General features: G+C 40.0%; 1 protein-coding gene across 2 annotated transcripts; it reads right to left on the bottom strand.

Annotated features, from left to right (window-relative positions):
* Nucleotides 1-1558: 1558 nt before the first annotated feature.
* Nucleotides 1559-22016, bottom strand: PLIN2 (perilipin 2). Of its 2 annotated transcripts, XM_063295033.1 has the most exons (9): nucleotides 21991-22016; nucleotides 19624-19676; nucleotides 19344-19539; nucleotides 16298-16380; nucleotides 13272-13557; nucleotides 12527-12711; nucleotides 10789-10923; nucleotides 9388-9678; nucleotides 1559-1799 (listed from the first exon to the last, which is right to left on the bottom strand). In XM_063295033.1, exons 2-9 carry the CDS (start codon nucleotides 19651-19653, stop codon nucleotides 1665-1667), a joined length of 1341 nt encoding a protein of 446 aa, XP_063151103.1. In that variant the 5' UTR covers nucleotides 19654-19676; nucleotides 21991-22016; the 3' UTR covers nucleotides 1559-1664. The 2 variants fall into 2 exon arrangements, with proteins under 2 accessions (XP_063151103.1, XP_063151104.1); XM_063295034.1 differs by lacking the exon at nucleotides 1559-1799 and having other exon boundaries at nucleotides 8509-9678; nucleotides 21991-22014.
* Nucleotides 22017-26568: the final 4552 nt, after the last annotated feature.

Here is a 26568-nt window from a genome sequence, read left to right as displayed (position 1 = left end):
TTTGGGTAGACATATTTTATCAGATCTAACACTATATTACGTGTTAGAGCTTATATATTATCACTATATTTGATAAGTAATATTATCAAAAAATGTTGTGACCTTATATGACTATATATTTAATAGGAGACATACATAGGGGGAAAAAACCTGAGGAAAAGCAAAACATTAGTAATCAAATGTTATTTCAAACTTTATTTCCATGGCATTTCAGTAACTAGTTCTTAAAACTTAAATACTACATCTGATGTTAGAGACATCCACCTTACATGACAAAGAAAGGCAAATAATTTCTTAGCCCTAGTTTTATGGAGCTAATCTACTAAATTAGCACCAAGGAATGCCCTCAAGTCCCCACAACAAATAGAAACCAAGTTCCAATGGCATAAGAAAAGAAATGGTGATGGCCACAGATGATAACAATCACATTTCTCTTTCTTTTATGTTTTCTGTTCAGAAATCCTGAAGCTTCCAAAATCCATCATGAAATATAGGACTAAGTGCTTATACAACTGATGTTGTTGGAAATGTAGGTTTAGCTGGAATGTACGACGAGCAGAAACTTCAGGAGAAATTTCTTTTTCTCATATTTTTTGTTTTCACTTATAGTCATTGCACCTGTGCTGTTTTTCCCCCAATCTTCTCCCCTTTTTAGCACTAGTTTTCCTATTTCCTTTTTGTATACATACATTACTTATCCACTTCACACTCATCTAAATCTAAAACTTAATTCATACATAAATGTAAAATCTGACCTCTGGCTGCTAGTGGGGACTTACCTGCTTTAACGCAGTTGCTTAAAACAAAAAATAATGTAATCCCTCCTCTAAGATATATAACTGCAAGTGTTCTATCTGCAGTGGATTTTAGGCAGCAGTATTCAGTTATGTGAATCCAGCCAGCCTGTACGTTTATTGCTTTAATAAGATCTTGACTGATACATTATTGGAGCACTGACATATTGGACAAGAATGTTATATTGTAAAGAAACACCAAGGGCTTTCATTGCCTTAAAGCAGCCTTCCTCAACTATGGATCCCCCCAATGTGTTGGGATTGTGCGCCTTGCTATCTGGGAATTCTAAGAATTACACTCCCAGCATATCTGAGGAGGGCAAAGAGTATCAAAAAATTGTTTGAAAAGCTTAATACACTTAATCTCACAACTACAATGAATGCCAAAGAGTTCAGCAATAAATTATTTCAGCTTGGGGGTGTTACAACAGATTAAAATTTAGACATGCTGCTGAACATAAGTGCTTTACTAAGATGTGAAGGGAAGTTCAGGCAGCAAATCATCTCATAGTCCAGATTTCATGTGGAGTGATAAGGCTGTTGCTTCGATAGCTGTTATCGGCCCAATTGTGATCTTGGCTTCAAAGGGTATTTAAGACCATTTCAACACATTTATATCACCAGAACAGTATCCTAAAATATTCAGCTAGGTTCCATAATAACGAATCAAGAATCCGAATGCTGGCTGATTTAAATGAAACAAAAATGTACTTTCCAATAGCTAAAGCTGACCCCATTCCACAAAGCAGAATTATAATTAAGTGTGCACACATATGTACTGTATGTGCGAGTGTATACATGTCGGCGCACACACACACCCCTGCATGCACATACACTGTATCAAAGGAAGCGTCTTTCTTATGCTTGTATCTATTCCACTCTTTGTCCCATGGCGATTGGGCCATTTGCATGTGAATAATCGGGCTGTTCTTCTTCGTCCAAAGCCAAGATGTCAGGTATCTCATCGGATTCGGAAGACAACTCTGTGATAGTGAAATCTGGAACCTATAGAAGAAGCAGCTCAAATAAGTTTGAAGGGAACATTTGAATTTCACACACCTTCCCCCCTTGCCCCAGCATTAAGTATCTGAACCAGGAGGTCTCAACTAGGGTTCTGTGGAATCCCACGAGAGGTCACCAGGGGTTCCCTGGGAGTTCACAATTTATTTAAAAAATTATTTCAAATTCAGGCAACTTCACATTAAAGGGGTAAGTTTCGTTTTTTATTTTTAGTTTAAGAACACTGTTAATGCATATATACAGACCTACGCATGAAACAAATGTAATAATTTTGTAACTTCTGGCCTGTATTTGAGCCTGAATGTGCAGGGGTTCCCCAAGGCCTGAAAAATATTTCAAGGGTTCCTCCAGGGTCAAAGGGTTGAGAAAGGCTTATCTAAACCAAAAGAAAGAAGCAGCTAGCAAAATCCCTGCTTATCCTGCAGTTTATTGTTGCAAATAGACTATATTGATGTATTTTAAAGTTTTATGGTGAAAAATGGAAGAAAAATATAAAACTTCATTCATCCATGTACTTCATTACTGTTCATATTGATTGGCCATAGCTCTCCGGAGTCTTTCACAAGCAACTGTTTCTCAGCGCTACAAATGGCTGTGTTTCTCAATCTATCAAGTTACATAGTGGTACCTGTCAAGGATGCCCTTTGTCTCCTTTAAATTTTAATTTGTTTCTCAGCCCTTAGCTTTTTCTGTTATACAGTCCCAAGATATTAAGGGTATGGTGACACCTGATACTGAATATAAATTGTTTCTATATGCTGGATGATATCATGGATGTTTTGGAAAATTATGCAGTGCTATTACCAAAGCTTACTGAAATTTTACAGCAATATGGCTTATACTCTTAATAAAGATACTATTAATTGGAAAAGTCAATGTTTGCTGCCTTGGGATCTCTATTATCCATATTCTACTGCAAAGAACTAGGATTTACAATTTGTACAGACTCTATAAAATACTTGGGTTTCTCTATGTTTTTAAAGATATCACAATATGTTGAATTAAATATATCTAAATTCATAGATGACATTTTAGTAGATGTAACTTGATGGCTAAAACTTTTGTTAATTCTTTGGGACAATATTAATGTACTTGAAATAAATATTATACTAAGAGTAGTGCATATTTTAAGACGGATTCTAATGTTAATTCCTGTTTGATACTTTATGCAGATAAGTTAATGACAACATTTTTATGGCAGGCTAAAGACCTTGAATATCTTTAGCCAAAGTGAGGTTGCCTTATGATGAAGGCAGCTTTAAACCACAATATTTTCAACCATATCACCAGGCTTTCATTTTAGTATCTATATTGTTTGGAATGAGAACTTCTATATTCCCCTCTTTGGGTCTATTTGGAGATTAAATAACTCTTCTAAATCCTGGCAAGTTTGACTTCCAGTGGGGACATGGCAGACTGAACAGCTGTGCCTGCAGGCTTAGCAGGCAGAACTGACAACGCAGCATTTTTTTTCGGGCTCAGGCAGGTTTTTCCTGAAGCCCAGGAATCACCCCATTTGTCCTCCAGACTGTGGCTTGCAGCCAGAAGATCACAAACAGAGTTCACACTCAACTGATAAGAGTAGCCGGGAGGCTAGGACATCACCATTTTCCAAGCTGCGCTGTAGCCTTAAAGGGACATTAAGACTGGCCACCCCATTTCTACATCACTCAATTGATATATTTTTTAAAGAATATGTACCCTAAGAGAGGCTTTCTACAGCAAGGAGAAATGGTTCCCTTGGTGCTTATTGTTTTTTTGGGATTAATTTTTTTTACTTTTTAAGTTTTGGCTTGTTTCAAAAATTAAGACTTGTTTCAAATATTAAATATTAAGGATTGAGAGTAACTAATGGTCTCCCTGTTATTATTTTTGTACTAAATTTGAAGATATTAGCATTTTCCTACACATTGAATTGGCTGTTTTGAACTTTAAGTTTTCTGCTTCTACTTTCCCTGGGGAACTGACTGCTTATCACTTTCACTTGTGTAAAAATATTCTGTAATTCCTTCATATCGACTTTCGCTGGTTAAGCTCCTAGAGGGCACCATAATCTACTGCTTGAGGTATGGAGGATCATAAACAAGCTTCCTCTGACTTCCACCAAGATTTCAGACAGATTCTTTCTGATTCTTACAAAGTTTTTATGCAAGGGATTCAGGACATCGTGGAAAATATGAGCTTTCTAATGTGTCACTTGGATGGGGATGTCATGGATGGAACTGAAGAATTTAACAATGACATTAATGTCTCTTCGATCTCTGTTGAAATGCTGGAGGAAGACTGAATAGTCAAGTTGAAGAAATTTAAGGGAGAGATCGAGTTGCAAGCCATAAGTGAAATTGATCTTCTGATGGAATGCCAAGGAAAAGAAGGGGTTATTATGTATGGGAGGCTTCCTGAAGAGAAGTCAGAGTTTTTGAGGAGGGCAGTTGGGCTGTTTGATTTCTGTAAGAAAAAAGTTCTGTGCGCATTGTGGGGACATGCCAATGATTTAGTCTATTTTGAAATGGGATAACGGTTTAAGCACATCTATTTGGATTGCTTTTAGGGTTTGGCTGATTTCATTTATCTTTAATGATTTGGATTAAGATTACTAAGGTATAAAAATATTATTTGGTTTTGGGTTTAACATGATTAAGATTATTAAAATTGTTGTATTATCAAGAATAATGCTAAACAATTTATATGCTTTTTAGTTTGATCTTCATTATAGTAGACAGGAATGTGTAGAATAGTAGTAGGAAGGAAATAATTAAATAAATGTTATCCTTGAGGGGGTCGTTGACTAGGAAGTGTGTGTGTATATATATATATTTCTTTTACTATAAGGGGGTGGAGCAACTGTATGTAGTGATTTTTTTAATGTGCCAATGGAGTGATTTATAGAAGTAATGTGATTTTGGTTTAATATAGAGTAAGAGACTGATTATGGAAAATTGTTGTATATCCTTGCTGTTTAAAGTCGGAAGTCACCTCTTTTTGTAATTTTGAAAAATGTTCTCTTGTGTTTCTACACTTTTTTAGTTTTTTCTTTTTTTTCTTTGTAGTTTTTCTTTTTCTGTAGCTTTTATCTTTGTCTGAAACTTAATAAAATTCTAATTAAAAAATCCTGGCAAGTTTTAGGGTTCAAGTATATTAAACAGGGATTTTGGTTTCAGCCTTGAGAGCTACCAGACAAATTTGGTTATTAATAGGTAGGCAATTAAGGTTTGATCCATATTTCACATGAGATACTGATGTGAAATACCTCAAATGTGAAGAGAGTTTTGCTGGAATGCTTGGGCCAAACAAGAGATCAGTACTTTAAATCAGTTGATTTATAGTGATTGTTTTAAAGACTGAGAGATTGTGCTATGAATATGACTGACCTGTAACATCCACTTGGGAATCTGTGCAACTGTTCCATATGGCCTGGATGTTTTAGCAGCCCCAGAGGTATCTGCTGTCTTAGGATCTTTGAGAGATGTGGTGCTTGAACTGAAACCAACACACCTTTCACTATAGTTGTTTATGTTTAGCTCATTAAAACTTTTCCCTCTGAATAACTACTCTCTATTGGTGTTGTAGCTCTCTATACAGTATTTCATTATTAAAAACAGTTTGGGCTTATATGCCACTGTAATCCATAAAGACTCTGAATTAATTTGCAGTTCCTGTCAAAACTTCCTTTTTTAAATCCCCAACATCAGTGGTATCCAGGGAAGGGAGGCTGACAAAAGCAATATTGTGGCATTGTGCCACAAGCTCCACCTTTTTCCTACACATTGTGATATAGCATGCAGGCCCCTGGAAGAGTGGAGCTTGTGGCACAATGCTTAACATGCTGCTTCAGCATTTAAGTTGAATTAGTTTTTAACCCTTCTGGCCCAAACTTATATCCTATCATATTTTTACTTTCCTTTAAAGGAGGAATAGGAATCAAGTCGGGGAGGGGGGGCAGGGAGGGAACCTGTGGCTCTCCAGATGGCCTTGCTTTGCAGCTCCCATCAGTATCAATCATATGGTCAAGGGTCAGGAAAGATGGGAGTTGTAGTTCACCGGAGCAGAAGGTCTAAAGCCTTCTCCTTGCCAGGTACCAGGTAACATTTCACATTGGTATCAGGTACCAGTTGACATTTATATCTAAAAGGTATCAGTGTTCTATCTATGATCCCAGGACTATTGCCAAAGCACCAGGCGGAGCTACTGTATGTTTTAAGGGATTAATGTATTATCCAACTTTGTGCTAAAGCATGCCAAAATACTTCCGAAGACAGTCAGTCCTCCATCCTCTAAATATTACTAGCATTTATCACCAAGTCACTACACAGCAGCTGATACTTTACAAGCTTGAATTGGGGATTGCTTTTTTTAGACCCAAAACATTTTGGTCTGTGAACCAGACATTTTCAGAGAGCAACTGGAGATGATCACAAGGGTCAGTATAAATTCAAGGCTCAGACCTGCAACCCAATTTGAGTATCACTAAATGTAATTCCGATTTTCTATATTCAAGTTGTTATTTATAAAATACCTTTTATAAAAGAATGGCAACGGTAACCTTAATGTAATTTATATTAATCAGTTGTAGTCTTGTTTAATCTGATAATTATTCTGAAACTTCCTTTGTAAAGCTTGTTGCGTTTTTACAATAGCAAGGGCAGGTAGTAATATAAATCAGGCATAAACTAGAGCATGTCCCCTGTGTTGTGTATTTATTCCGCTGTCCTTATGAATGAGCCAATGTATTGTCTGTCTCCACGACCTCTTTCCAGTCCTCTTATCTTACAGAAGAAAGATGAGCAGTGACAAGGAAGAGGCTTTTTAAAATTTTATTTTTGTGAAGCTTCCCAGGTAGGAAAACCTGGCACCTAATCTTTGTGATACCAGGTGATGATTTTATTTTCCAAAAACATTTTGCCCATTGCTACTGTATTTCTGTTGAGTTTGCTGGTTGTAGGACTCTGAACAATTACTACTAACATTTTATGTAATGGTCCTCTGAGCTTGGAGACACTATTAAATACTTTATGTAGAATAAAATGTAACCAGAGGAGTGTGCATTAGACCAAATAATGTGCAACTTGCAGCTCTTGCACAAACTTAAGCCCTGCTTCCATTTGCTGTTGAAATGTACCCATGTGCTGTTTTAAGTTCTACTTTTTTTACTTTTCATTCAACCTTTCTAATGTGGAATTCTGTCCAAGAAAGGCTGCCCACTGTTGTTTCTTCAAGTCAAGTTTGGGTCTTAAAAGTTCTGACCTACAGCACATTTCTATGTTTTTAAACCAGTTCTAATTACTATTTTATCAAAGCCGATGTCCAAGAATATTAAGGCTATTTTTGGCCATATAACTGAACCAAGTTAAGAAACTGTGTGCTTTGCCATATCTATTTTTATATAATGCCAAAATTGTATACCAGATCAATTGCCTATACCAAGAGCAGGAACACCCCTACATCTAGAATTAGCTTTTAGATCTGATTCTCGATTTAAAATCCAATGCCATTTTCTTTTACTGCAGGAAGTCAATCTTCATACAATGATAGAATTGCACAACTTGAAGAGAATAGTATGAGTATCTATCCAAACAATAGATCTCAAACTTAGGGATTAAATTGCCTTTCTATATCATTGGGCATATCACCTTGCAATTTAAGAAGCATCATTTTGTTAGATTGCTGCTTAAATTAACGTAATTTATCATGATATAATAATCATATCATTATCCTTTCATGCCTTAGGCATGACAGCCGGCTGGGTGACCTTGGGCCAGTCACTCAGCCCAACTCACCTCACAGGGTTGCTGTTGTGGGGAAAATAGGAGGAGGAAGGAGTATTAGGTATGTTCGCTGCCTTGAGTTATTTATAAAAATAATAAAGGCAGGCTAGAAAATAAACAAACAATCCATCCCTTTAACTAGATAATGCCCAGAAGGTGATATGCCAAAAGAGGCTAAGGAAAGGTTGATTAGCATTATTTTTAATAATTTCAGGAATGCAAAAGTTCTTTAGGAAGGAAATTTAGCAGTAGAATCGCCCTTGACTTGAAAATCCAGATGTATAAAAATGTGGCCTAGAAACAGCTCTTGCCATTTTATTCCATTTTATCAACTTGAATGGATTCATAGTCATTGGGGATTAAGTTCTATATGTCACCTTTCATTCTACAGGCTGTTTCTATATTTAGACAAAACTATTAACACACTGAGTTTTGGAAACTGCTAGTGCAATACAGCCAAACAATAAAACAAAAGACATACATTTTTGCTTGGCACAAACATTTTTCATATCCATGAATTCTCAATTATAAGTGTCAGGACTTATTACAAAGTCTGATGAATTGTCAAGACCACAGGGTATCTGAACAGGAATGCAATGGCTTAAAAAAAATCAAGGCAATTTACCACCAAGTCACAACCCTCCCTTTGAGAGCCCTGTCAAGCAACAGCAAATATGATAAAGCTGGAATGGTAAAGCTTAACCAGCAGCAGGTAGTTAGTAAAGCTGGATGGGGAGCCACAGAAGGAAACAAATGCGGCAGCAACATTGAGCCCATCTATTTAGACAATGCATGAAATGCCGATTAAGCGACCAGTAGTTTATATTCCCCCAGTTTTAAAAGCCAACCCAGCTCAATAATTATTGAGTCACAGTAGAGAGTGTAGAATATTTGAAACCATATTTGCTTAAACAATTCAAGAGACAGACTTTGGCTGCTGAAGCATTTATTACTTGAGAGCATACATGGAGAATACAAGGCACAGTGCTACCGAAGACAGGCTATATACCTATGCACAAACAGCACGAATCTTGAATTGAGTGCACAATACTCAAGTACTTTAAGTGGAGTGACTTAGTAGTACAAAGTCTTAGAATTTTAAATAATATAAAAAGTTCACAGCATATGAGGAACTCTGGAAAATATTAGTCATAAACTTCATTCAAACAGAGCAGTGAAGTTGATCAGAGTGCTCTTTTGGTACTAAAATAATGTGGCTTAATATGTTTTTAAGAGATAGCATGAATGCAAGGGCATAATAAGCAGCTTTCAGAGAAAGCTGGGCAAGACAATCTGATTACCCTACTATATTTTTTCCAAAGTTATTTTCTAATTCAGTAGTTTGCTTTGCTTTTTAATATATATTGGAAGTGCAGTTACTTCATTTTAAAGATCCATTTCCAAGGCAAGATGCGGCTTCATAGGTAGATAGCTGAACAAGGTATGGTCTCCATGTAATCTGTTGAGGTTTAGAAGTCGTAAGGCACCCACATTTTTCAGTCCATTTAAGCAAAGGACATACAGCTCAGCTCAAACATGCAGCACTCTTTCCTTATGACAGTTCTCTTTGACAGAGAAGAATCTAATGAAAATTGGACAAAATTAAAGTTCTGCTGCCACGTCATCCTCCCCAACAGGTTACACTGTAGGTCTAATGGTTAAGTCAGGGCACTGAGTGTACATTTGCCTGCTCCAATTTATTCTGTGTTGTGTTCAGGCTGTTTGTCCTCCTGGCTGTTCTTTTTCTCCCCTTCACCTTCGTGCTCAGCATTCTGAGCGCCAGCCAATTGTGGGTAAAAGGGACCTACCAGCCAGTTGAGGGGTGTGTTGTTTACAAGATAATCCATCACATCATCCAATGATTCTTTCATTTTCTTCAACTGCCCTTTACTAGAGGTAAGAAGGTTGTCAGACACTTCTCTGAAAGAAGAGGCTGACCCGAAGCTTCTGTACACATCTCCTGCAACTTCCCCAACATGGTGAACCTGATCCTGAATGTTCTGCGGCAGACCCTGTATATTGGACACCAGGGTGAGGCAGGTGGTTTGAAGCTGCTGACTCAGGTTCTGTGCAATTGCTAGAGTACGTGATTCAATGTGCTGAAAAAGAAAACAGCTCTTAGCAGACAAAAGAATCTTTAAATTCCCCAAGTTAAAAACAGTATCTTTGTGATATTTCATTAGCTAAGGAAGTAGGAAAACCTATAGGTAGGACCATCATCACCTGTTAACAAGAGCTTCCAGCATTGACATACCCAATGTTGGGAGCACAACTGGATTTGGCTGGGGCATTATAATATGATCTGGTGAAATCCCACCTTTATTTCAGCCCACACATTGTGGGCTGGATCCAAATCTGCCCCTCCTATAGGATCTGGCAGAGACAAAATAGTTTGCCAATTCTTCCATCCACCTGCAGCCCTAATACAACTTGCATGCTGAATAAGGAACTCTCCAATCCTCCAGAACAGGAGGGAAAGCTATGAAAAGGATGGAAGAGCTGATTTTTTTTAAAGTCTGTGTTGCCCTCTTCAATGCATATTCCTTTACATCTAGCATTGTCAACTCTTCAGTTATATTCCATTTACCCTTATACTGGCTTTTATTCTATAAAGGTTTTTTAGGAGTGGGAGATACTTTTATAGCTCATTTTTTATATATATGCTTTTTGGAAGAAAACAAGCAGTTAATGTGCAGTAGGAACGAGAACGCAGTTTAAGCAAGTGATTCAAGCTTAGATACAATATCATAGCTGTAGTTAAAAGGGACTTTCAGGAAGTTCTACTGTATGTATTTCAGGTGCTACTTAGCATGTGAAACCAGAAGCCAAACAAAAGGTAATTACTGAACGAAAATAATCAGTGCAATGGAGAAACTGCTATTCTCCAAGTATGCAGCAGTGAAATGAAATTGTACTCTGGTCCACTTATATAAATTTCTCCATCAACTTTTCTAGGTGGTTCTGCAAATGTAGAGTTAGACTAAACATTATGGCAAAGAACTAATGAACTTATAAAACTAGAGAAGCGTGCCTGGGATTTAATGCATATATTTGATGTCAGCTCCTGACCAATATGTTTCTGGTTTGTTAATGCTGCTGCCTGTGTTACACAATGAAAAACTTGAGAGACTATAAATCATGAAGATGCCACTTTTAAGTGAAATTAATATTTGTTAAAATGTCTTCAGCATGTATTCCTTTCCACCTACCTCAGCACTGTGTGAAGCAGCCTCACCATTTTGGCTAATGCTTTTCCTCCATTCGGTCCAGGAATTATATAACTTCTGTTGGGCATCTTGAAGTTTCAGGTTAGCATTAGTCATATTCTTTCTGGCATATTCTATCTAGAGTGCACAAAATTCCCATATTTACAAAGTTATACAAACCTCTTCTCGGCGTATCTTTTATAACTACTTGCTCCCAGGGGGGAAAATGACACAAGAATGTAATATCCTATACCTATGCTGTAAAAAAAAAAAAGGGAACTTTGGTCTACTCTGGGCCATCTGGCTCAGAAGGAGCAGTAATGAATCCTTCGGCAGCTGTAAGAGCCAGGACTCATAGCTGATAATTCAGGACTGCTGTGTTGGCTGCACCCTTTTGAGAGGTTCACAGCCAGGAGGTGAGGCTCATGGCTGGAGGCTGGGCCTCCCTGTTTGTCTCCCATTGTTGGAAAGCTTTGAGAAATCCCCAGACACTGACGTCCATTAATTTGGTTGCCCATTGACTTGATAATGCCCAAAAAGGAAGATGAAAGCTAAGAGAAGTATAAGAAAAGTAGGAAGAACATAAAAGAAAAACAAAACATGCAGTCTAGTGGCCTTGGATGTGTGTGTTCAACAGAGCTCTCCAAAGGCAGGCAGAGCTGGAAATGGGAAAAATAACTACCTTCTCCCACAGAGATCAATGTAAGGTGTTCTAGCCCTACCCCTGGGTTAAGTGGGAGAGACCACAGGCAGCCGGTACAAACTGAAATGACACAAATGTGATGTGCATCATGAATGTGCATGATGATGATGCAAGTGCCATGTGCATCATGTGCATCATGATGATGCAAGCGCCACCATTTTGTACTTTCAATTCAACGTAACGGACAAGAATGGAAGGGGCTGAGCTTGTGTCAAAACACACATTTCATAGTTTGCCCCCCTTTGCTTCTGGAAGGCCTACAAGAGGGAGATGCCAACTTTTGCTGCTGTAGAGGGAAAAACGGTTTTGTAGGGGTTTGGACACTTATTGCCAGATGGTACTCTGTGAGCTGCTTGTAGCACAATCCAAAAGTTGATTCCCACTTTTTATGAAGAGATCATGTGATCCATTTGGTTTAGCATATTTTGTACTGTGGTTTATAAAACCTGATTTATGTCTTAGTGTTGTGTGAAATCAGGCCACTATGGCTTGCTCAGCAACCCATGGTTAAAGTAAACCATGGCTTAGTGTGATATGAGAATGCATCCTGTGGGCAAGGCAGGCATTTTATTCAAGCTCAAGGCTCCTGTTTTATGCATTCTCATATTTTATCCTGGGAACAAAAGCAATTAAGCAGTGAAGTCTGAACAGCCCTGTTCAAATGGAACATCCAAGGAGAAATGAAGGAGTGATTAAATTTGTTGAAGTATTAGCTAGGCTTCATTTGGGATATTTTTTTTCTACATTTTGGAGGCAAGGACAGAACTGGTTCTTGAAGATGTCTCAAGGTTTTTAAAAAAGCAACTTTATCTCCACTGTATTAAAAACATGTTGCTGATAATTTTATTTTATTCTCTAATCATGAAAGTTAAACACCTTAATCTTCAAGGCTTGAAGGGAGTTCAACTTTGCAAGTATCATTAACACTCAAAGTCCATCCACAAAAAAAGAGGCTTGAAAGAGGAAAGAAAATAGACATGCTTCAGGAGACCACAGTACTTACTGACACAACCTACTTAAGAAAAACATCATACTTACCAGGTTAACAGTATAATTGAGCTGAGAAATTGTCTCTTGGCTTCTGAGCTTAGCATCCCTAAATACACTTAGGGCCTGTTTATAGGCACGCAATCGGACCTTTGAAGACAAAGATCCTAGTCTAACATAGTAACTTGATTTCTGATCTCCAGTTTCAAATCCTTCCGTGTTGGTAGTTTCTTTCTCTGCAGAGTCAAAATACAAACCTGTAAGTCTGGCATTAGGACCATACCATGTATATACCCAAAGTCCATACTACTTCTTAATTCCAAATCTGCTGGCTCAAATCAGGAAAAATTATTATCCTCAGACAATAAGGGGAAAGGGGTCCCCTGTTAATGGTCAGAGGTACACTTTGCAAAAACATATCCAGTCTAAACCTGAAGAAAATTCTTTGTAAAAACCTTGATAACAGAGGGACTACATGCTGGTCTCTATCTTAGTAAGGGTACAGCCAAAACTAATCTCTCAACCAGTATTTGTATAAGCAGTGTTCCTCAATCGGGCAACTTTAAGCTATGTGGACTTCAGTTCCCAGAATTGCTGGCTGGGGAGTTCTGGAAGTTGAAGTCCACATAACTTAAAGCTGCTAAGGTTGAGAAACTGGTATAGAGCAAAAACTGTATTTTCCTTACTGCAACGTGAGGTGTTTTAAAATCAAATTAAAACAGTAAGCTTTTACAACAGGATCATCTTACATGCCTGTTAGTAGCCCTGGACATTGAGACTTCCAATAGATCCTTACCCAGCTCTTCTTCAGTATGTGGAAGGTACTGGTCAACCAGAGTTTCAGACTTGCTGAGTGCAGAATCCACCCCAATGGTCACCAGGCACACCATCCGACTATGCAGAACACTGTTAATGCTGCCGTGGACTGCATATTTAGTCAGCACCACGCTGTCCAGAACAACTCCTTTTGTCTTGTCAACAACTTCACTAATGGTGTGCGTAACTGTATCCTTGGCACCAGTCACAGTGGTTGTTACAACATCCCTTGCACCAGCAACTGCATCCACAGCATTAGCAACCACCTAAAAGAAGTTAAAGATATTTCTCCAAGAGCTAAAAGGACATGCAGGTGTAGCTCTACTTGTTTTAATGTTCAGTGACATTAAGAGATGTCAGGTACATCAAAATCAAAAGGAAAAAGGCTGTAGGTTTGTTGTAAGGAAAAAAAGGTGTGAATTGGAATCAGGTGATAGTAAGAAGGCAGAATGTGTAAACTCCTATTTCATGTCTGTCTTCTCTTAGAAGGGAAACAAAGTCCCAGTTGGCCATCACTGTTAAAAGAACTTTGATCATTTAAAAGAGTTCAGGTCTCCAGGGGCAGACAAGTTGCATTCTAGGTACTAGCAGAGGTGATTGCAGAGCCACTAACTAATCTTTGAGAATTGCTCATGATATCGTCTTAATAAAATGGAATATGGACTAGATGACACAACTATGAAATGGAATCTTAACTGGCTGAATGCCCACATCATGGGAAGTAACTGTCCCCCATTCTACTCTCCCTTGGTCAGGTCCCACTTGGTGTATAGGTAGTCCTCGACTTAAGACCATTCATTTAGTGACTGTTCAAAGTTATGACAGTGCTGAAAAAAGTTACTTACAACCGGTCCTCCTACTTAGAACCATTGCAGTGTCCCTCCAGTCACACGAGCAAAATTCAGGAGCTTGGCAACCGACATGTATTTACAATGGTTGCAGCATCCCAGGGTCACATGACCACCATTTGAGATCTTCCAAGCCAGCTTCTGACAAGCAAAGCCAGACTGTGGTAATTTGCTTAACAACTACAGCAAAAAATGTTGTAAAATTGGGTGTGACTCACTTAATGACTGCCTCACTTAGAGACAGAAGTTCCAGTCCCAATTGTTAAGTCGAGGACTACCTATATTATGTCCCTTTTTCGGCGCTGCAATTTAAAAAGTACATTGACAAACTGGAACAATTCAGAAGACAGCTGCCAAGATGGCAAGAGGACTGGAAACCAAGTCCTACGAGGAACATTTAAAGGAACTAGGTATGTTAAGCCAGCAGAAGAAACAGCTGAGAGCACTAATAGCACTAATACCTAAAGGTGTTTTTCAAAAAAGCATTTTTAAGATGAAGCATAAATATCTTGCTTTGGGCAGGATTAGTGCAGATAGCTAATTATGTGACTTTTAAACTTTGCTAATTAAATTGTACACCAGTTTAGATTAAGCAGTATATAATCTTCCCTTAATCTGAGGGCCCTGTTTGCACTTTCAGTCAGTACCAGGGGCAGAAGTTTAGATGGGTAAAAAGTGAAGATTCCCATTTAGTCCTGTCTAATGACACACTAGGGGGCGGTGCTCATCTCCGTTTCCACGGCCAAAGAGCCAGCATTGTCTAAGGACACTTCCATGTCATGTGGCCAGCATGACAATCACGGAAAGGCTGTTACCTTCCTGCCAAAGCGGTACCTATTTATCTACTCGCATTTGCATGCTTTCGAATTGCTAGGTTGGCAAGAGCTGGGGCAAGTGCGGGAGCTCACTCTGCCGCGCGGCACTCGAGTCTCAAACCGCCAAACTTGCAACCTTCTGGTCGACAAGCCTGGCGTCTTAACCACTGGGCCACCACGCCCCCTAAATTAGATGGGACTAGAAGAAAATCTAAATTTCATGTAATTTACATTTTGATTATATTATATACAGCTGATATGATTCTACACTGATTTTTTTTCAACTTCTGAAATATTAATTCTAAGAACTTTGAAAGGTCTCTAGGGACCCATGTACTTTGTGTACAATCTGCAAACCCTCCCAGAATATGTATAAGTAAGTCTAGGAAAATCTTCCCTATAATCCAGCATCTCCAAAAAGAGGTATAAATATTTGGTGTCTTCCTTGCTCACAGGAGATAACATGGAACATTTCACAGATGCAAACAGCCTTTATGGACAGAGGGAACTTCCTTTCCTAGAAAGGTTATATGACATTTTATATGTGAGAATTTTGAATTAACCTGTGCACAAAGCAGCACATGCCAAATTCATGAATGAACCTATTTTTTCTAGCAATTAACATCATATGCAGCCCTTCAGGCTTATTGCACTCCTTCCTGAAATTGATTTAGGGTTGACCCCACCTTACCCCCTTATTTATGGCACATTCACATTGCAGTTCAATAGAACAAAAACACAGGAGATAAAATACAAGATATAAAATATAGAATATAAAATTATAGACATTTGTCTAGATTACAAATACAATTTTTTGCTTCATTTGTCACAGCCAGGAAATCAGCAAAATCTTGGTTATAGGCTCTGTTTTGGCACTCTGTCACTATGTGTTGGATAGTTTGTTTTTCAGCCCCAGTCACAATTCAGTGATGTCATTTTGCCCCACTTATAAAGGACATCAGCACATCTACCATGGCCCATGCGGATTCTGTTCAATGTCGTCCATATCGCACAGGGCTGATAAAATCCAGATGGTTTCTCTGAGATGCAGGGTGAGCTTCGACATTGTGAAGGACAATTTTCTAGCCAATTCTGTTTCCACATATTGTGGCTGTTGAAGTCATCTTCCACAAGTGATTTAGCAGTTGAAATGGCTGGATGTCTAGATCTCAGCCTATTTTGTTCCAGGTAGGTTACATCACTCAATATTGGCAGCTGTGGGTTATCAATAAACTTACCTTACCCCCTATTGAACGTCAAGTACTAATCCAGATAATATGCACACAGCTCCATTATGAGACAATGGGATGAAAGACAAATAAAAATAGGCCCAAGCAACCTACCTTACCAGTTGGTTGATAGAGTATAGGCAGTTTTTCTTCAACTTTATCCAATCCTATACAAGCATAGCTATTGGCAACTGCAACTGCAACAATTAAGGACAGTTAGGATATTGCTGATATAACAATGTCTTCAAACAATTCTATGGGATCTAGTTATGGTTCCTGCACTTTGAGGAGGATAATATTGGTATTGATATTTGAAAAGGTGCCAAAGGGGCAAGTAAAATGATTATGGGGCCGGAGTATATGTTATTATCAGTTTAGGGGGGCGCGGTGGCTCGGTGGTTAAGACGCTGAGTCAGAGGATCATTAAGGTCGGCAGCTCGGCAGTTCAAAACCCAAGAGCGCAAGCCACATGATGGAGTGAGCTCCCGTCAACTTGTCCCAGCTCCTGCTAACCTAGCAGTTCGAAAGCGTGCAAATGCAAGTAGATAAATAGGTACCACTTCGGTGGGAAAATAACAGGGACATGAAAGGAGCCCCCTCGGGCGTCCCCCAGGCAACGGTGACATCACTGGCAAATCCTTTCAACACAGAAGCGCCTTGGTAGGTGCTTCTGACACACGTACACACACAAAAAAAGCATTTTACTATATAGTAAAATAGATATTCATTTGTAGATGTTTGGCATGAGCATGTGCGTACACATACACACACCTCACTGCACAAGATATTTGTGCGAAGGTATGAAGGGGCATGTATGATAGAAGAGCTACATGAGACCCATAGCATGTGGAAAAATACCAGAATGGAGATTTCTGAAAAAGCTCAGTAAGGGATGGTTTTCAAACCAAGAGATGGTTCTTAGGTAAACTGGATGAGTTAATGGCTTTCAAGTGGAAAAATACCGGACGATGTGAGTGCAAGTGGGACTGGCTAAGCTTTTTCAGAAATTATAAAAATTGAGTGAAACTGTAACACTTTACAGCCATTGCAAAAACAAAATAACGTGCATAATTGGCTCCCCTCCTAAATTTCTCTGGAACTCAGGCCTAGACGCTGAGTAGATGGATATGCATACATACTGTATGTGCATATGAGTAAATAAAGCTTTTAGATCAGAAAGTGAGCAATAAATGCTATAAATCTGCATCTGTTTCTAAGTGTTTGCATAAACATGAAGTTGGAGTTGTTATGAAACTCTCTTTCTAACCTTCCTGAAAGGAATAGCTGTCCTGTGAGGCAAGCATTTGGTGGCCTTAAACTTACAACAAAGAAGGGTAAGAAGAGCCATGGCAGAAATTTATAAAACCATACATGATTTAGACTAATATTGTGTGTGCGTATGAGTTTTTCCTCCTTTTTCATACATTGATGAAACCCAAGGTCATCTACTGAAACTAAATGCAGGAAGATTCAGGACTGATGTTGGTGCTTCCAAGTCAGCCTTGACTCCTGACAACTGCCTAGACAAGCCCATACTGTTTTCTTGGCAGGACACATGGAAGTGGTTGGCCACTGCCTCCTTCCTAAGGCTAAGAAAGAATGACTGGCTTTGTGCCCAAGGTGGGACTAGAACCCAGTATCCTGGTCTCTAACCCTGTGCCTTAACTGCTACACCAAACTGGCTACCAGCACACAGTTAAACAACTGAATTTGCTACCAGCATTTCTAGTAGTAGCAGCCAGTCTTCATAAAAGTATTGTTGCACAGTTTTGAAAAAAGACTGGACAGGTTCATGGAGGATTGGGCTACCAATGGCTATTAGCACAATTCACTGTTGACTACTTCCTTCCTCACAGGCCACAGTGAAAGGGGACTAAAACAGCCCCTGCTTGCAATCTTCCCCCAAAGTTGCCTTCTAGGTGACACATAATGCTGGACTAGATGGGCTTATGGCCTGATCCACCAGGGCTCCTCTGAACTGAGGAAGTATCAAAAGCTAGTTCAGCTTCTTTTGCAGTCATAAAACACGAAGCCTCCCGAATTCATATGTTAAGAACAAAATTGAGTATAACTGTCCCATTAGCAAGCTGAAAGAGCCCTCTTAAAAATGACCAAGTATTTCCTGGACTGCTGCCACTTTGCAAGAATAGGTTTTCCCCTAAGTCAAGACCCAGACAAGGGAGTACAAAATATAAACTGTAGAGTTTCTGACAGGAGGCATTTAGTAAGTAGGTGAAAGGGAAACACAAGACATTGCTTGAAAGTGGGTGAAAAGTTAGGACATAGGAAGTTTGAGCAATAGCTATTTACTTATGAATCATCTTATGAATCAAAGTTCTTTCAAGTTCCCTATGCGTAGGTCATTGGAAGTTTAATCTTGAAGTCTCAACCTACTCAACTTTAATTTTAAAAACTCACGTTCAGCCACGGCAGCTCTTGGGTTTGCTGTAGACATTAGTAAAAACCCTCAAAAGAGTTATTATCTGAAGTAGGCCCTTTAATTCCAGCAAGTGACATATTGAGAAAACATTCTGTTCAAGGGCACATATTTTGGCCCTGGTATCATGGCCACTGGCATAACCAAATTTGAAAATAGGGATGTAATCTGTAGCAAGCAGCATATGACACATAAGATCAACTGACCTCCTGCCCTTCAAATGTTTTTGCAGGACAATCAGAAAAAAAAATGTCAGAAGTGTGAAAATTTTACAAGGGCATTTTTTCTGCAAGTATTCTTATTTACTCTGCATTTTTCAGAACTGTTACTACATGAAGTCTGCAACCATGGTAGCTTGTAAAATGTTTATCTCACGGCAGTCCCACATAGGCTGAACTCCTCCAGAGGAGGCCCTAAATGCTATTGTCTCTAGGCTTCAGTCTGAACATTCCCTCAAATGTCCAACTGGTTCCCTGCCTGGTCTCCTGAGGACTGTTTTTATCTGTCCCATCCATCCATCCCACCTATTTCCAAGCTTCCAATACTTTAGTGTGAAGTTTTGTTCAAGTTGTTTTAAGGAACTGGAATGTCAGAGATGCAAGGCTATCATGCATTGGAAATTAAAAGGTGCTGAAACTGCTTTAAAGGTTAAAAAGAAGAAACGGAGAGGAGACTAAACTCCTGAGGTTCAAAAAGGTGAGGAGAAGAAGCATTAGGGCTTACTTTGCGGCTCCAGTTTTTGGATGATGGGCAGGGCACTGGTCAGGGCCACTGCTGTAATAGTCTTCACTCCTTTCTCTGCCATCTCACAGACAGATTTCAAGTAGGGATAATTATCTTTTGTGTTGATATAAGCAGACGAGACCATATCGTAGGTGGAACTCACCAGAGGCAAACTAGCAACCCTGGAAACTACGTTCTGCAAAAATACAGAATTCAAGATGATTTACTCACATTTCTTCCTCAAAAATGGTATAATATTCTTTATTTAATTGAGACATACCTGCTGGGCATCAGCTGACACTGTTGCCATTTTTGTCTTGAATGTTTTAGGGTCTGGAAGAGGATCACAAGTTGTAATAAAATGTTATCCTGATATAAACGTTAATCTTTGACAACTGCAAAGTAGTTGTCACCTTTTATTAATTTATTAAAATGCATTTTATGCAGAGGAATGTTATAAATCTAAACAAATATTTGAAATCACATCTTTTCTAGATATTGCAGGACAATGCGAAAGTGCCAAAATTTAGCCTAAGCGATACTCACTAAAGCATACAATAAGAATAGAGGCATAAAACATCTAGAAGATTAACAAAATTATTTCAGTGTATATAACATTCAAGACCGCTTGACCTCTGACTTCAAAACTTACCCAATTTAACAAGCTAAAATTCAGCATAAAGGAAAATTAAATTTGAATAAAGATTAATAAAGCTGGGAGCTACATTCTGGTTACCATATAAAGCCACAAAACAGGAGGCATTAATAATCTGATTCCAAAATTAAGGCAGGCAAATAGTGATTTTATATTCCAGAGGGTGTTGATAGCTTGCATATCATTAGTTTGACTAGCATATTGCAAATACTTTCGCTATCACCACTGCTGGGTGTGGCAGGTATTATCTACATTGTAAGACATCAGCATTATTCAGTTACTAAAGTGCTCTGAAATATTGCTCTAGACAATGAAAAGAGTTTCTTGAACATAGTCATAAAAACAGACAGGCATCTGTTCTAATTTACATGGCTATTAAACACACGTTTCACCCAACAGCAGGCTTATGTTGCATAAACAGTAAGGCTTACTTTCTAACCAGTATTTAAAAAAAAACCCTGATATCTGAAGGCCACACAGGATTGTCCAATTAGCAAAAAGATGGGAGTTCAAAACTACATGATATGGGTAGGACATTTACATTTGTGATCAGACAAAGGATAAACAAGCATTGCTTTATCAGGATCAGCCAAAATAGCCTAAAGGATAGTGCAGACTTTCAGGTTTATCAGAATATTTTTAATGAGGCCAAGTGATATAAAAAGCAGTATTCTTTATTCTATAAAGTATACACATAAAGAATGCCTTGCTTTGTTTTATAAGAAATTTAAACACATCCCATTCAATATCCCCCAAATCTTTTTGTATTTCATGGAATGTAATTAAGTGTCTAAAAGAGCCAGCATGGTGTAGTGGTTAAAGCCCCAGGCTAGAGACCTTGAATTCTAGTCCTGCTTTAGGCACATAGCCAGCTGGCAACTTTGGGCCAGTCACTCTTTCTCAGCCCTAGGAAGGAGGCAATAGCAAACCACTTTTGAAAATGTTGCCAAGAAAATTGCAGAGTCATCAGGAGTCAATAATAACTCAGAGGCATAAACCTATGAATACAATTGAATGGCTGCATAACAAACCCTCTATTTCAGTGAAACTTGTGAATCAATGCATATTGTTTCTCAGCCATCTTAAATATCAGGGTTATTTAAAGGTTCAGGTTAGATGTTGCCTAGGCTCTTCCCTGATTAAAAAAATTACAGGAACAGAAGAAATTGAAACATACAGAGCTTTAAAGCAACAGAGGAAACAAGTTCCGCTTATAAACAGGACTGAAATACATTTCAGCACTAAGTGCATATATTTAAACTTTTAGTTTCTTTTCTATACCAGGATATTTGTTTCAACTCTGAAAAAGATTTGATGGGTTTTGTTTTTGGTTTTTTTGCTTTTAAGCAGCCAGTATATTCCTAAGTATTCCTAATAGCTCAGCTAACATCCACTGCCTGGAATTACGTCATAATGCTAAGCCCTTTAAGAAACGCTGAACATTTTTTCCAGAGACCACCAAATTCAAGGACCTAGAAGGAAGGGACATCCTTAGGAAAGACGCCTCTGTAAACCCACCCAAGCATTTCTTTAGCCTTTGCACCGTTACCCGAGTGCTTTAAATCAGAGTCCAGGAGAAGCAAAGGCGCTCAATTCTACGGTTCGAGGGTAAAGGCACAGCTCCCCTTCTCTAAGAGCAGTGTCTCTCAACGCTGGCAACTTGAAGAGGTGTGGACTTCAACTCCCAGAATTCCCCAGCCAGCTTTGAAGTCACCTCTTCAAGTTGCCAGCGTTGAGAGACACCGTCCAAGAGGGCATCCAAGAGAGCCTACGAGGAAGAGTAAACCCACCGGCCCCAAGTGATGGGACGAGCAAGCACGTTACCAGCGCCACAGCTCTTTGCACCGAGGCACAACCTCTTCATCAGGGTCGTCCCTCTGGTTCAGCTCCTCCAAGGCTACAACGGGAAGGTCCATCCTCCCCACCAAGCAGCTGCTCTATAAAATTGACACCCTGCCCCAGAAAGCACCTAAGTCAGGACTAGCTACTCACCCGGGAAAAACCGGAGGTAGCAGATCCTGCACGATCAAGCACACACAAACCCCGAGCGCAAAGCTCCCAACACACTGTCACGGCTGGGGTCCCACCCCGGGCAATTTATGCAGCGAAGCCACCCTCCCACCAGCCACATCTCGCGAGATGGCTACCCATCCGGCCGCTTGGTGCAAACCGCGCCCTCCTCGCGTGATTCGTCTTAAAGACTTCGCTTTCCCCGGGAGATTCCCTGTGTGTCGACCGTGGGCGTCCGGAGAACGCGTATGCGCTCTTAATGATTTCTGCTTTGGTCCCTCCCTGTGCAGCTCGAGAAGAAGGGCGCGTGGGTTTGATTGCAGCCGTCCTTACGAGATGAATCCTTGCTTCGGAGAAGCGCGTAAAAAACGCGAAATGTAGGGCTGCAGACCGGACAGCAAAGTCATGCCCCGTTGAGAATTCTAGCGGGAATATTTGGATGAGTGGGTTTCAGCTAAAGCAGCAAGGAATGGGCTATATTTGGAAATAGGCAATACTGTATTGTGATCTACGGGAGTTAAGATAACATATCCAAGTCCAGCTCGGGTCCTAGTGACTTCAGGGACGTGGTTTGTTTGCTGGATTTACATCGTGCCTTTCATTCAAGAGCTCAAAGCAGCAGCCACACCACTTCTTCCTATCTTTTTACCCCGACAACAATTCTGGGAGCTAAGTTAGGCTGAGAGAGTGAGCTGACTGGCGCACAGTCACCCAGTGAGCTGCTATGGCCGTACTACAACCTGGGTCTTCTTGCTCACAGACCGTTGTCTTAGCCATTATTCCACCTTGGCTCTATTTTTCTCAGCAAAAATGCCGACGTGGTTTTGCTATTGCCTTCTAAAGTGCAAGTGGTTTTCTTTTTAAATTCCCAGTCTTGCTTACAGTTTTGGCATTACATGGTGGTTTCTCCTCCAACCAGGTTTGACAGTTTGGCTTTTTGAGATCAACTGAGTTCAGCTATGCCTAGGGGCTTCTGATCTACTAAAAGTATATATCCCTCTTCTGGGGGCGGGGGGGGGGGGAGATGGGTGGTGGCAAAATCTGAAAAATAAATAAATGAATGAATATGGTGCCCAGTAACTTACTCTGTAGTAAAATATGTAGGATCATGTGGGTATGCAGAAGTCCCACTGGGGTTTATTAAGTAGACATAGGATTGCATTCAGGTTTTCACATAAACTAAATCCCACTTCATTGGCTACGAGATAGGGTCTTAATGGAAAACGGCTGACTAGATATAGATGGAGGGATGCCTTTAAGTTGAGTCTAGTTACCCATCTGTCAGAGATGCTTTAATTTGGATACCTGCACTGAGCAAGGAGTGGCCTCAAAAGCTGAAATGGTCCCTTCCAGTTCTAAGTTTCTATGATTCTACCTTAGAAGTTATAAAAATTTGCTCTTTCGTTTTAGCTCATCTTTTTGCAACTGTTCTAAAAATACATGCATTTTCCACAATTTTTACAATTACAGAAAGAAAAAAAAACCAGAATCGTAGAGTTGGAAGGAACCACAAGGATCATCTGGTCCAATCCTCTGCAATGTGCAGGAAAAACAACTAAAACCATCCATGAGAGTTGGCTGTCTTTTCATGTCTATTAGCTTTAGTTCATTACAATTAACTATTATCAACTTCCTAAAATATTCTAGGAACTATAAGCTGTTCTAGTGATTTAATCCTAGATTACTAGTTTGAATTTATCACACGAATTCCAACTTCCCTGATAGTGATTTATGCTTGTGCCCCAGAATTCATTAGCATAAATCTCTACAATACACCAGGAATATGCAAATTAGCCCAGTGAGTCACATTTCATGCCATTATTTGAGCTGGTCACGCAAAGTCCAAATTCCTTGCTGCTCCCAGTGACTTCTGCTTGCTTCCCAGAATATACCAGGAGTCTACAAATTAACCCAATGACTTCAGTTAATACTAATCAGTACACAAAATGAGTGAAGCATATACTGTAAGATGAACTGAGGAGTGGACTGCTGATCATTTCAATTGCTGCTTCCCATAGTTTTCATTAAGCATCTTTAATTGAATTATAGTTTGGATTGTGCTGCATGCAGATGCATAAAAATAACATTTACTGATTGCTTAGAGCTTTTTTTGAAAGAACTTTCAAACTCTTGGTGATTTTGTGAACACTTATCGGCAATAATACAGAAATGGTTTGCTGCTGCTTTCTTCCAGGATGTTTCTTCAATTCCTAGTTAGTTCACATTAAACAGTGTGCAAACATGTGCTAAGGAAAAAAGGCACCAGTAATGTATGTTGTGTTTCCACTTATGTGGAATGTAGTATGTTTAAAACTGTTCTTAAAGTTGCAGTCAAGGTAAAAATATGCAGCGTATATATAACTATTGGTAAGTACTCCATGCTCCTGCAGTGTGGGGTGTGTCAGGGCTCGGGTCACTTGCCTCTCCTCTTCAACATCTACATGAAACCACTGAGAGAGATCATTCAATGGCACAGGGTGCGATATCGGTATGCTGATGATACCAAGTTATATACCTCCACCCTGGACCAGGCAGATGATGTTCTGGTGCTGGGCCAGTGCCTGGAAGCTGTGAGGGTCTGGATGGGGAGGAACTGACTCCAACTCAACCCTGGCAAGACAGAGTGGCTTTGGGTTTTCAGCCCTCCAGGGTTTGGTGATGTACATCTTTGATTTTAGACAAGATGGCATTCCCCTGGACTAAGCTGGTGTGCAATTTGGGGGTCCTTCTACACTCACAGCTCCTGCTAGGAGAGACTGCACAGATACATCTTGTGTGCCAGTTGTGCCCTTTCCTGGACTGGGAGGCCTTGCTCATGGTGACTCATGCCTTGGTTACTGTAATGATTGCCTATTCTAAACACCATCAGACTCATAAGCAGGATCACAAAGATATTTGATTTATTAAAGAATAGTATGCAGGATCACAAAGAAAGCTGAGAATGATAAAAGCACACCAAATGCATACTGCCCCCCAAAAGAAAGAAAGCATTAAGCGGAAGGTTTCAATGGGTAAGCCAAATTGAAATGGTTAACTAAATCAGTAGCATTAACGTGGCGAGCAGGCACCCATTCAGGATGAGGAAAGTGTTTCCAGCGGATCAGGTACTGGAGGGTGCCCCGAAGCTTGCGAGAATCAACGACCTCCTTGACTTCAAAGTTGTTGCCTGGCAATCATGATTGGAGCAGGAGGAGGAGGTTGGGGATGCCAGCGGGAAGAGTGGTGGACAGGCTTGAGCAGGCTGCAATGGAAAACAGGGTGCAAGCATTTCAAATTGTGAGGCAGGTCCAACTTAACAATAACTGGATTGATAAGACCAACAATAGGGAAAGGACCAAGGGGAGCAAGCTTTTTTGAGGGCTGTGGGGACTTGATGAATTTGGTAGAAAGATAAACCTGATCCCCAATTTTGAAATTGTGTTGCAAAGAACGACGTTTATCGGCTTGGAACTTGTAAGCAGCCTGGGCATCAGCCAAAGCCTGTTGAATCACCGGCCAGAAATCAGCCAGCTTAACAGCCCAGTCAGAGGCAGAACAGGACTGGGGAGGGGTTTGTGGCAGCTCAGGGATGGGAATAAAGTCATGACCAGAAACCACACGAAAAGGGGTCTGCCCCATGCTCTGATGGACAGCATTGTTGTAAGCCACCTCAGCAAAGGGCAACAAGTCCACCCAATTGTCCTAATGGTAATTTATGTATGCTCTAAGGAATTGTTCGAAGGCAGAGTTCAAAACCTCCGTAAATTTACCTCCGTAAATCCGTCAGTCTCAGGATGCGACGATGTGGACAACGCCTGTTTGGTGCCAATCAATTTTAAAAATGATTTCCAAAACTGGGAAGTAAACCGTGTCCTGCGGTCGCTGACCAAACGGGAGCGGCTACCGTGGAGACGGTAGATGTGGATGAGAAATAGGCGGGCTGATTGCAGGGCCGACGGGATGGACGCACATGGAATGAAATGGGCTTGTTTGGAGAAAAAGTCTTTTACAACCCAAATGACAGTTTTCTTCTGACTGGGGGGTAAGTCCACAATAAAGTCCATAGAAATCTTGTCCCAGGAACGGGATGGACTGGCCACTGGCTGCAGAAGCCCCTGTGGTTTACCCCCTTTTCACTTTGACATGGCATAAACAGGACAGGAAGCAACATAGTCCTTTACATCACACCTTAAGGTTGGCCACCAAAATTGACGGCGAACCAAATGCAATGTTTTGACAAAACCAAAGTGTCTGGCAAGTTTATCATCATGGGAACGCTGCAAAACATCAGCCCTTAAAGTTTCAGGCACATAAAGGCGGTGTTCCACCCACGCTAGACCATCTTCAAAAGAAACATTGTCTCTATTAGCTAGCAACCAAGTGTCAGATTTCAGTGCCTGGAGAAAGTCCTTCTGTAACTGACAAGGAACTTGCATTTTTTGCCTCCCAGACAGGGCTGGAGGCGGGGTTGCCTATGCACAGGTCTGCCTCCAGGTGACGGCAACCAAGCCCAGTTGTGGTTCAGTAAGAACAGTCCCCACTATATCTGCCACGTGGTCAGAGTCCTGAGGTAAACGTGAC

Source organism: Candoia aspera, chromosome 2, assembly GCF_035149785.1.
Source record: "Candoia aspera isolate rCanAsp1 chromosome 2, rCanAsp1.hap2, whole genome shotgun sequence".
NCBI lineage: Eukaryota > Metazoa > Chordata > Lepidosauria > Squamata > Boidae > Candoia > Candoia aspera.
The sequence above is the reverse complement of the archived record's forward strand: the minus strand, read 5'-3'. Positions and strand labels throughout refer to the sequence as shown.

Coding starts and splice junctions, on each gene's coding strand:
- PLIN2 (XM_063295033.1), bottom strand. CDS start 19,653: ATGGCAACAGTGTCAGCTGATGCCCAGCAG. Junction 10,924..12,526: donor TCAATTATACTGTTAACCTG/GTAAGTATGATG, acceptor TGTGCACTCTAG/ATAGAATATGCCAGAAAGAA. Junction 1,800..9,387: donor ACACACCCCTCAACTGGCTG/GTAGGTCCCTTT, acceptor CTTCTTCTATAG/GTTCCAGATTTCACTATCAC.